The sequence below is a fragment of the Pteropus alecto genome, unplaced genomic scaffold (assembly GCF_000325575.1).
Source record: "Pteropus alecto unplaced genomic scaffold, ASM32557v1 scaffold21, whole genome shotgun sequence".
NCBI classification, from domain to species: Eukaryota; Metazoa; Chordata; class Mammalia; order Chiroptera; family Pteropodidae; genus Pteropus; species Pteropus alecto.
Genome location: NW_006436282.1, coordinates 19872689 through 19885697, shown reverse-complemented (window position 1 = coordinate 19885697; position 13009 = coordinate 19872689). Strand labels below are relative to the sequence as shown.

The 13009-nt window shown below is 32.1% G+C and overlaps 1 protein-coding gene across 2 annotated transcripts in view; it reads right to left on the bottom strand.

Moving 5' to 3' along the window:
* TAX1BP1 (Tax1 binding protein 1) overlaps positions 1-13009 on the bottom strand; it is a 66568-nt gene that overhangs the window by 39185 nt on the left and 14374 nt on the right. For both annotated transcript variants that reach the window (XM_006912022.3, XM_006912023.3), the window contains exons 4-7: positions 12612-12799; positions 8483-8641; positions 1328-1476; positions 1150-1240 (exon numbers count right to left, since the gene is read on the bottom strand). In XM_006912022.3, coding sequence (XP_006912084.1) covers positions 1150-1240; positions 1328-1476; positions 8483-8641; positions 12612-12799 — 587 coding nt within the window. The remainder of the gene's footprint in view (positions 1-1149; positions 1241-1327; positions 1477-8482; positions 8642-12611; positions 12800-13009) is intronic.

The following is a 13009-nucleotide window of genomic DNA, read 5'->3' as shown; positions in this document are numbered from 1 at the left end:
AAGTCCCTATCTATGCTCTACTCTGAGGTGCCCAGCAGACTCAGTATTTTATTTTTTTATCTTTAAAAAACAAACCACCACCACCACCAGAAATGAGAAGGAAAAACCCACTATAATACAACAAATCATATTCTAGTTTTAGTTTAAATTGTGGCTGTCAAATACTGACTACACGCAGTTGTATGCTTTTATCTTTAATCAAGTTATGAGTATTGTCCTTTTCTACTCTAATCAAGAGACTGAATCTATCTGAATAATATTGACTTAACTCAGAATGTTCTTGAAATTCCTTGTCTGCAACTATGATCAGGAACTGCTTATGAGCCACATAAGACAAATAAGTCTCAATCTACATCTATGTTACTGACAATTAAGCTAAGTATTTCAGAATCACTTAGAAAAAAATGCAAAAGGTGAAGATTTGTTATCGGTAAGAATATCTTTTTTAAAATACAGTCTCAGACAATTATTCCCAAAGTCAAACTCTAAAACATGGCCATCATCACTGAAATAATGTTCTCCCTAAGGTTTACATGTTCTTAAAACAGGTAAGTAACTGGTTATGTAAATCCTGTTAACAGATATCTTGTCTTGTTACTGTAAACCTCTTTGACTTATACATTACCTGCTAAGCATCTAGAATACCAGCAAACTCATTTCCTGGAAATTACTTTTATGCACTATACACAATGAGGTAGTTTTAAAATGTATCCCCTAATCTTTTGATACTCCTCTCTTCAAGAAATGGAGCCTAACATTCCCCCCTCTTTGAGTGTCGGCTGGACCAAGTGCCTTCCCTCACTGTACAACTTTGGAGACTGGGTCATAAAATGTACTGCATCTTCCTCCTTGCTCTCTCTTGGATAGCTCACTCTGAGGGAAGTTGGCTGCCAAGTTGTGAGGACATTCAAGCAGCCACTGAAGAGGCCACACAGCAAGAAACTGAAGGGCCTCCTGACAGAAGTCATAGGAGTGAGTCACCCTGACAGCAGATCCCACAGTTACAATCAAGCCTTAGGCTAACTGCAACTACCTAAGAGACCCTGAGCTAGAACCACTCAGCTAAGCTGCTCCCAAGTTCCTGACCACTAAGTTTTGGAGTAATTTGTTACACAGCAATAGGTAATGGAAACGGAAAGAATAAATTACCTTATAAAGTTCCTTCTCATCCTTTTCTGTCTTTAATTGATGTTCAAGTTGTTCTCTTTCACACTGTGCCTTCCTGAGTTTGTCCTTTAAACTGAGGTCAAGTAACATTAATGTAGTCAAAAAAACTTTGTTAAAACATTTTTAAAACAAAGATGTTTTTTAAAAGCATCAGAAATACCTGTCCAATTCAGTTTCTTTTTCAACTGCTTTATTTGTCACTAACACAATATCTCCCTCAAGCCTGAGAGCTTTGGATGTAGCATAATTGTATCTCCTCTTAAAGTCTTCGTTTTCCATTTTTAAACTTTCTGATTCTTCAGTAAGACCCTTAGAAACAAAGTGTTTTGAGAAACATAATTAGTAAGACAAACATGCATATCTTTAAGAAATCTATGTATTCTTAAATTTTAATCCCATATTTGTCCCCTCCAAAGTTTATAAGCTAAGACTAAAAACTAAACCTGAAATTGAAACATACATTCAACTTTTCATATATTAAATAATTTTTTCCTGCACTTTTCATATACCATTTCCTCATTTCACTAACTTCTCCACCAGAGGGCAGGCAATAAAAATGAGAAAAAAATTTTTAGTCATTTTCATTTCTCACATCTCACTTTTCAATGTCATCCCAATGACAAATCAGGTTTATACAGTATTATCAAGGTTAACACCCACTTATCACATATAGATCACTAAGTGCCACTGATGACTATACCAAAGCACTAGGTTAAGAAAAATGCTTAAAATAATGTCCCTAATGCTCCTGCCACCGTGACTCAGTGGTCAGAACATTCAAAGAAACTGTAACAAATATAAAGAGGTAGTAAATTTAATAAAATGTATTTCTATTTAAAATAAAATATTCTACCTTAAATAGATACCTTAAGAGTATGAAATTTAAATCACATCAATTAAGACAAGTATTGTATGAGAGCTCGATGATGCTCTTCTATATACCTGTTTTAAATCTAAAATGGAGATAAGGCCTTTTCTGCCTAGTTTATAAAATTATGAGAACCAAATACAACAATGTGTACACAAGTACTCCATTGTGGAAAACTACACATCAATAGAATTGATAAATTAAGAAACTGTTTTCATTAAAAACATTTTTTAATTTCCCACTAAAAGTACCGCGCCCAACAAATACAAACTAAAGAAAATCACCAAATGTATCAAATATTATAAAAGTACTTACAAGCCACTTTGATTTTCATAAACTCAACCAAATTTTTAATTTAAGGTGAATCATCATCTTATGTTAAATATCTTGCTAGAATATGAAAATTGCTATGTTGCATCTACACAGCATTAAAAAGCTTATCACAATAGTGGTCAATAATACTCTTGGTTTTATTTTTGCTCAAAGCAAATGGTTGCCTTACTGAATTTGCAACATTAACCAAAAATTGTTATAAAAACTAAATGCTTTTCTGATTCCAATACAGTGAAGAAAGCAAATAATATTTATTCTCTTTGATATAATTGTTTTAATACCCAATGACCCTTGCTAAAGTTCACTGATTTTCAGTTATTTGTCTTGCTGATTTATGAAGACAGCCAAAGACATTTCTAAAGAATTTTTTTACATTTTTATTTTTAGTTTTACTAAATGCTCTCTTGGCACCACAGATTAAATCCACGTGTTTCTCCCAGGGACAAAGACTAGATTGCCCAGAGGCAAAAACAAGTTTCTGATTCCATAATTAATGAAGTTCTATAGTGGGTAAATAGCATTTCCAAAAATGGGGCAAGAACTAGAAGAGATTCATAAGCAACTAAATGCAAAACATGAACTGCTTTATCTATGAGTCAGTTAACTCTATAAAGAGTCACAAATTCATTCCAACGATAACTTGTGAGTCTTAAAATCTTTCTGGTACCCATAAAGTTACCTGATAGCTTCTCAGCATCCAAGTCTATTTTCAAAAGACATGAAAACACTAAAGCAGGGATGTTTTTTCAGGTTTCTAGTTCTCATGTCTGAGGGAAGCATAAGCCTCTTTAATGGGGCTACGTCTTCCTTAGAATGAAAATGGCATCAAAGCCCCTTGTGTACATATAAAAAAAATAAGAATCATGCTTTAAGAAGAAAAAAAATTTTTAAGAGTAAAATCTACAATACAATCTTTGAAAAACACTTGCAACTTAAGATAAATATTTGTTTGGTAAATATTTGCAAATCATACCAAAAAGGCATCATAATTCTAATATTAAAACACAAAAACTTAAAACAGATAAATAAGTGCACTACACTGTGCACAAAAAATGTGGGCAGAAGGTGATTAAGAGATCTGGCATTTCAGATTCATGCAGACTTCTCACCCTGCTCCTCGGATGAAGAAACACTGCTATCATGAGCCACTATTACCAACTCCCCTCAAGTCGTAACTCTCAAAAATGAGCAACCAGAAAAGACTGTGACACTTATCTATGTAGCTAAACATGCACTAAAAATACATAAAGAGAACACACATTCTCACGTTTAAAAAAAAAGCCAAAATTAGTTCTGATTACAAATTAATACACATGAAGAAACCAGATACAGTGATCTCTGAAAATTACTTAGAAAAAAAGTTACAGTATTCTGGATTCAAATGCATACAGCAGTAAAATTTAGTAAATACCTGAATACTTTAAATAGCAAATTATTGGCAAAAAAATTGTTACTTCTGGAAACTGCTAATAGATTTTAAAATTAATCTTACTCAATTGAGTTAATCTGGCTTTTCTCAAACACTCTGCTTCTTGAAATCAACTAAATACGGAGCTATGTAGAGAGGTACACAAAATATAAATGTATCTTCTCTGGTTTCTAGAAATTTAACAGACAAAAATATAACTGACAACAACGTACAATAATAAACTGCCTTCATAGCATCAAAATAATGGGCTAAAAGGCAAAAATAAAATAAATAACAATAATTACGCAATTGTTCACTGTCCCCATAAAAACAATCTGTTTAAGTTCCCATTGTGTTGTTTTAGTAAACTAAACTGATTGAAATCACATATTATTTTAGTGGATTCATTTCAACTTATTTTACATCTGTGAATTTAAACATTTTTAAAGATCAAATATTCATATAACCTGTTCAGTAATATACTTCAAATTTATCTTGAGAAAGCCTTATACTTTTATTCAAACAACAAAAACAAGAAATCCACTACAAAAATATCTATAAAGAATACTGTTCATATTCCAAAAGGGTAAAGTTTAAATACAATAAAATGTAATGAAGACTAATTCTACTGTCAAAAATATGCCATGAGCAAAGAAACTTAAATTCTACCTTTCTAAGAGAACATCAGATCAAAGGATTAAGTGTTTTGGTTAGAGAGAAGAGAGTGAAGAAAGGCCACAAATACTACCTAATGTCTAAATTATTTCCTGAATGTGTATACACATTCCACAGAGAAATAATTTTAATGCCGGGTTGCATATATATTTTTAAAGAGGTAAGGAATAAGAAAACACTTAGGATAGCATAATTTTACTTATATTAAGTTGCCTTTTATTTTAATGAAATTGAATGGTTTATGTGTATTGTTATCATGATCTGTTACACATGAATACGTAACATGATACAATCAATGAAACAGAGCCCAGAAAAACACCCAAGCATATATGGTCAATAATTTACGACAAGCCAAAAATATGTAACGGGAAGAGGATTATCTCTTCAATAAACGGTACTGACAAAACTGGATAGCCACAATCAAACGAATGAGAATGGACCACTATCTTACACCATACACAAGAAACCAATTCAAAATAGATTAAAGACTTAAATTTAAAACTTGAAAACATAAACCACCTCAAAGAAAAAAACAGAGTAAGGTCCTTGACAAGCTCAATGGTTGTGGCAATGATTTTTTTAGATTGACATCAAAAGCGAAAATAAACAGATGGAGCTACATCAAACTAAAAAGCTTCTGCACAGCAAAGGAAACAAAAAAAATGAAAAAGTAACTTCCAAAATGGGAGAAAATATTTTCACATCAAATATCTGATATGGGGTCGATATCCAAAAGTATATATAAAGAATTCACACAACTCAATAGAAAAAAAAAAATCGAATTTAAAAAGGGGCAGAGGAATGGAACCCAAAGACAACATGCAAATGGTCAACAGGCATTCGACATCACTAATCAGAAAAATGCACATCAAAACCACAATGGGATATCACCTCACATCTTTTAGAATGGCTGTCATCAAAAAAACAAGAGTGATGGAGAAGATGTAGAGAAAAGGGAACCCTTATGCATTGTTGGTGGGAATGTAAACTGGTGCAGACACTATGGAAAACAATAGAGGTTCCCCAATAATTAAAAATAGAACTACCTTATGACCCAGCAATATACCCACTTCTGGGTATATATCCAAAGGAAATGAAAACAAGATATGGAAGAGATATCTGCACTTCTATGTTCAGTGCAGCATTATTCACAACAGTCAAGATATGGAAAAAACCTAAGTGTCAACAGCTAAATAAAGGTATGGTACAGTATCTAAAATACAATATTTAGTTATGATAAAGATGGAAATCTTACCATTTGCAACAATATGGATGGACCTTGAGGGTATTGGGCTAAGTGAAATAAGCCAGACAGAGAAAGACAAACACTACATAGTATCACTTTTATTGTGAAATATAAATAAAAAGTCAAACTCGTAGGGAGTGAATAGACTGATAAAAGAGTATAAAGTTTCAAGTATAAGATGAATTAGGTCTAAGGATCTAATGTACAACATGGTGGCTACACTTAACACTGTAACTGAAATATGCTGAGAGAGAATTTAAGATAAATCAGAATTGATGAATGTGTTCATTAACTAGATGGGAGGAATCCCTTCACAATGTATACATATATCAAATCATGACCTGCACTTTAAATATTTTACAATTGTGTCAATTATACCTCAATAAAACTAAAAGAGAAATAAAAAATATATTCAATGTCTTATGTAATACAGTATAAAAATATTTCATCTTATACTTGTCTTAATCCATACAAAGATGTATGAGCTAGTTCAAAGTACATAAATGTACCTATACTTTAGAAACAAATTATAAACTATTACTAACAAATCAGGTGCAAAATAAAAATAATTGGCTTTAAAGAAATTTATTACTATATACACATAAGTTATAACCATCACCCCCTACACATTAAAATTACACTTTTATGTCTTTTTTCTCAATGACAATCAATAAAAAAAAAAATTCAATGATGTCACAATTTCCAAATTGATTTTTGGCAATTCCACATGAAATATGTATTTAAGCAATTGGGTTAATTCCATATATTAAGCAGCCCAAAACTGGGTATCCAATGCAATGATAAAGGTACAGAGAAGAGAAAACCAAAAATATAAAGATAGTTGAAGAGGTCCATACTAGCCAGAGCCACCAAAACATGAATGAATGGCCTTTTATGTTTTCTCACTCCTATAAATACTATAGCTGTGGTTAACTCCCAAATGCTGGTAACATCTCAAGGTACCAAACTTAGTTTGTGAAACTTAAGAACCAACACAATATGAATATATAAAACAGTTCATAATATGGTTTTATTGTCTAAGCAATATTGTTTCAGTAAATATATCCATCATATACTATCCACATTAAAGAATATACTTTCTAAGTCTATCGGAATAAGCTTTTGATCTTGTCTATAGTATTTAACCCTTTGACAGCTGGACAGTAGAGAGAACCTGCGAGTGTTTAAATCTTAGCTAATACTCGATGGGACCAGAGGCATGGCCTGATGTACAGAGGCATGGCCTGATGTACAGGAGTACTTCCACACAATGGAAGGCATTCTGCCACTCCTATTCTCCCAATAATCCATTCTTTCCTTAGATTTCAAGGTGATCAGAGTCGAAACATCAAAGGCCACATTTCAGGGTATTCTTCATCTCATGGGCTAAGTACATGCTGCAATGGGCCATTTTTGTGAGTCGTCTTCTATCTCACCTCTACTCTTTTGGCTTGTAATACAGTGAAAAAAGTTGGCATTCCTATCTGGAAACTGCCAAATCCAGGTTCAAATAATAAATGTGTGAAGAGTAGAGAGAAAAGAGTAAGTAACTACACAAGACAGAAAGGGAGTTAAAACAATTCAATAAAAACTTAGCTGAATGTACTAATAAGGCAGGCACATATGAGATTTTATATTTTAATATTTAGTACACCTACTTAAAAAGTTCAAATAAATAATTCCTTAGCCAAACAGAACATTCTGATCCTACTACAGGATACTCCTACTGCAGCATACCTCTACTGGAGAATTCCAAGTGTTCCCCAAGAGTAAAATTGGGAGAATAACTGCAGATTTTAAATTAAAAAGGCTAAAGGTAATAAAGACAAAAGATTTTACAGATGTTTACAAAGAGATTTACAATTGTACATGCTCCAACTCAAAAAAGCAATCCTCAAATAGAACAAGGCAAGAGAAATCTTTTCAGGATTTAAGCCCTATTGGACATCTCAGCACAGGTGTGAATATACAACCACTCCACTGGAGTATAAAATGGTTGAAATTACTGCACTCATAGTTCGAATTACAATTATTAAGCAACTGCTCTGGGCCCTGTTGAACAAAAGAATAGAACAGACCCCATCCATTGGGAACAATACATCAATCCTATCAACGGACATAGTGTATCCAATTAGTTATGTTAGATTACAATATGTCAAAACAAATCGCTTTTCTTGTGAAAATATTAAATAAACAAATCAATGAGTAGGTGATTGCTTTTCCTCTACTTTTTTCAGCTAACTTAAATCCATTTGCATCTCTAAAGAAACCAGTTTTATACTTCTCTTTTTCTTAGCTCAAGAAACTGCACCAATATTAATTAGGTTTTTAGAATAATTTATAGAATTTCTCAAATCAAAGATTTCAAAATTTTGTCTAACACTGTATCTTATTTCACTGAATTCTACTTTCATGAAAAGTATTTTAACTACTTTATTCTACTTACCCTTTATTCAGTGTTTCTTATTGCTAATTGTATTTCCAGCCCCTCTCCCTAAAAATCAATCAAATATTCTACAATTATATGCAAAATATCTAGTAACACTTGTCAGGGACTACATCAAGTCTGGAATAAAAATCCAAAATTTTAATCATTTACAACATAAAAGAAACTGTGGCAGAGGAAGACAGAAACTGACTTGTTCTTATACAAGTATCTATCTAAATGTTACTGTTTTTCAACACATGGTTTTCACTCACTTTAACTGGTTCAGTTCTTGAAAAAATATGAGTTTCAGGCACTATACTATGTCAATTCCAATCAGTTACACAAGACAAAACCAACCTTCTGCTCTGCTTGCAGTTGGTCACATCTTTCTTTTTCATGGTTAAGTTCTCTTTCCAGTCTTTCAACTTGTTCTCGAAGTTGTGTTGTTTCTTTTTCCAGAACGGCAATTAACTTTAACAGTTCTTCTTTTTCTTTCATAGTTTTCTCAATTTTCAACTATAAAACAAAAAACTCAAATTTCAAAAAAACAAAAGAATTCATAGAAAGAACTTGTACATATTATCTACTTCACATCAATGAGCCTCTTTCAGCATTCAGTTAGAAAAATTCATGAATCATAAATTTAAACTTTCTTTTGGTTAAGCAAAGAAAAAACATTTAAAAAAATACAAAATTCCAAGACAAGAAAAAGCTAAATACACCACCAAAGAGCTATTACAAGAAATGTTAAAGGAATTTTAAAAAGGAAAAAAAAGATCAAAAATATGAATAAAATGGCAGTAACTTCATGCCTATCAATAATTACTTTAATTGTAGATAGATTAAATGTTCCAATCAAAAGATACAGGGTGGGTGAATGAAGAAGAAAACAAGAACCTATACACATGCTGCCTACAAGAGACCCACTGCAGATCAAAAGACACACAGACTGAAAGTAAAGAGATGTAAAAACATTTCATGCAAACAGAAATAAATAAAATGGTTGAACAACAATACTTATATCAGACAAAACAGACTTTAAAACAAAAACTATAAAAAGAGACAAAGGACATTTCACATATGACAGGCAAGATATGAAGCAACCTTAACGTTGTCCATCAATAGACAACTGGATAAAGATGTGGTACATATATACATAACAAAAGATCACTCGGCCATATAAAGAATGAGATCTTGCCATTTCAGACATTATGGATGGAATTAGAGGGCATTATACTAAGTGAAATAAGTCAGATAGACAAAGAAAAATATCATATTTCATTTATATGTGGAATCTAAAAAAAATAAACAATCAAAACAGAAACAAACTCATAGATACAGAGAACAAACTGATGGCTGCCAGATTGGTAAGGAGGGGTCAGAGGTCTGGGTGAAAAGGGGTAAGGGATTAAGAAGTACAAACTGACAAAATAGTCAAGGGTATTTGAAGTACAGCATAAGGAACAGAGTAAATAATATTGTAGTAATTATGTATGAGCCCAGGTGGGTACTAGACTTATCAAGGGGATCACTTCGTAAGCTATATAAACGTCAAACCACTATGCTGTGCACCTGAAACTAGTATCGAATGTCAACTGAAACTGAAAAATAAAGCAAAAAAAGGTACAAAATCAATGAATTTTATCACGAAATTGCCTGCTAGTTACTTTTCAAATCAACATTAAAATTAAGGCATAAAGTTCCCTAGTGACTTAATTCTGGGCTTTTCTCATCTTGAGTCAATAATCAAGAAAATGTGTACCTGTTCTTGAATGCAAATCTATGGGAAATCATTAAATCTTATCAAAAACATCCTCATATGTTATATAAGGCCTTCATCTATGGAATTATTAATAAAAGTTTTGGTTCTTTAAATAAGGTACTAAGGAATAAATTTCTATATACAATGGCCTCCATTTGGCTGAACTAAAACTTTATTATAAGTAAACACAAATTTTAGGACAAAAATACAGACTGTAAAAATACATAACTGATTCTTATGGGAACACTAATAGTTATTTAGTACAGGAAAATCTAAGCTCCAACATTCTAAAATTTACTAAATTAAGGGACCTAAAGTAGTAATAAATAAAATGGTTTATTTCTCCCACAGAATAAAATCATTGATTCTAATAGAGGAAGAATGGACACTAAGAGGAAAGAATTCACAAAGGAGGAATCATACATCTAGCTAAAAATGTCTTCCCCTCCATACAGGATCCATGATTAAAACAGCTTTTATAAAAGCTGAAGGATCAAAAATTTTTAGAATAACCCTTCTAACTCATTCATTACATCAAATGCAAATGACAGGAGTAAATGCCCTCAAAAGAGAAAAGTTTGTTTATTCGCTGAATTTTTTTTATACCTTACCTTTTTTTAAAAAATAACTTTGGCTGTACATTTTCTGCAAGCTTAAAAATAAAGATACATCTTGGCATAATGCAAAAGAAACATCATAAAAGAACCACTTTTTTCCCCAGTGATTCACTAACTGGCACATACTTTCTGAAGAGTTTACTGAACCTTAAGTAGAAATTTTTAAAAGGAATTCAAATTAAATAAAAATGTATACAAGTCTAATTTTTGCCCCCAATTTTGTATTTTAAAATCTTTCAAGCACACAAAAGTTAAAATATGATAATGAACACCCATACACCCATAACCTAAATTCACTGATTAATATTCTGCCATGTTTATTTTATCTCCCTTTATACATAGTACTTATATTTATTATGTAATTTGGACTGGGGGGTGGAGAGGCCTACAGCATTTAATATGAAATTACAAACACTTCACCCCTGAGTACTCAGAGAAACCATCTTCTAATAAGAAGAGTTTCCTATTTGACCACTAACATTATAAGAGCTAAGAAAAATTAACAATAATTTTATAACATCCAATAAATAGTCCATAAAAATCTAGGATCTAGTCAAGGGTTCATACACTGAAGGATGTTTTCATTAATCACTTTTAATGTCAACAGTACCCAGATGTCTAATTTTGAGCAGGTTTACATAAAATCATTAAAGATTTTAATGAATGTAGAAATTTAAAAGACTTGTCCAAAACTGGTCAGAATATAAAAATATTTTAGCTCAGAAATATTTCCCTAAGAGAATACAATTAAAATTTTCTTTATAAAGTAACTTTTATGAGTAGGAAGAAGTGAAATAAATTGTGCATGTCCCAATTAGAAAAGGAGCAAAAGAGAAATGTAGATGCCAAATCGCCCATTTTTCTGTTGGAGGCCCTGAAATCGGGGTGGTCTAACAAGTATTCAAAAAGCTGCAATATAAACTATCCGCATTCTTCTTAAGAGCTGAGCTTGTTTCTGCATCTTTGACTAGCATTCGAATACCAGGCTAAATGTTTTAGTCACCCTATAAAAGTTACATTTCTCTATTTAAGATAAGAGAAGAATTTTTGGAAAGGGGAAGGGAAGATATGAAAGAATTCACAGTAAAAAGTGATTGGTTCTTTCTAGCCTTCTTAGTTCTACTGTCATTATTTTATCTATGACCTTTTTCCCTAGCCTCAGTTTTTGAAGGTAAATAAAATCAAAGGCATAAAATATTTATATATAAAAAAGTCCATCTGAATATAAAGAAAAAGCAATGACCTGCCACAGACTAAATATGAATATAAATTAAGCAAAAATGTATGCTGAACCAATTAAAGACACTTTTCACAGAAACTCGAAGGTAATGTTCTAGTTTAAGTTTAGGGTAAAGATATTGACATGTATCTTAAAATAAGAGTGTTCTATTTTCTTCTTCATTAACTACTAAATATTAAGACATAAGGCATTATTAGGCCGTCTACACAGTAAATTTCTAATGGAACCAATTTAATGACTCCAAAATTAAAAAAATATTAAGATGATGTTCACCTTTCTTTAATTATGGTTAATATAAGCTTATTTATTTGATCAGATGAACAAGGAAAAGAAATCATTCTAAAAATGCTCAACCTAAACTTAGAGACTGGGAAAGTTTCCCTGATTTACCACCACGCTTGGGACAGAGCACGCTTATGGTATAGTAAAATGAAGTTCACATCCAATTAGTCAGATTTATTGTTTTACACCACTTTCCCTCCAGTTTCACCCCCCAAATCTGTACTATTCCACAATCAATGGATTAGGCCACCAAAGAAGAAAGGTTAGTTTGAGAGAATATCAGGAAAGCTGTAGTTCTAAATTCTCTCAACGGTTATTTACTGCAGATCTACCATACACAAAATAATGAAAGACCCTAGGGACAGTCCCTGCCACAGTGAAATCAATAACATAATTGTGACAGAAAAAGTTTTAAAGTGTTTCAACAACAAGATGCTAAGCTCATTATTTTATTTAAAAAACATTTGATTTTTAGGTTGTACTCTCATATAACCTGCAAATTCTTAAAATGGCAATCATCACATGTCCTCACATGCTCTGGTCTTACAATGATTTATATAGCACCAGCTCACTGTTGGTACCAACCTCAAGAAGACCAGCTTTTGTGGTCACCACCAACATGTCAGAATTTCCTTCGTCTTCCATAGTAAGCAACTCTTCAACTGGAGAAGCAGCTCGAAACTGGAAAGGTGTACTTGCTCCTCGAATTTCACCCTTATAGGTAACGTAACAAAATTGATAAAACTCTCCATCATCATTTGGAAGGTAATACCCTAAGAGGAAGTTAACAAAAAATATTATGAAATTAGTGTTATTTCTATGTAATTTAACAATACTTGCCATCTCCTCTCATTCCTAAACCTGTTCTTGGCATTTAGGATATCTTTCCTCCTATCTTTCATAAGTGATCAAAACTAGACTTTCTTCCCCTAACCTGCCCAAATTTTTCCTTAGTCTTAAGTTTATACTCCTAGAATATCCTT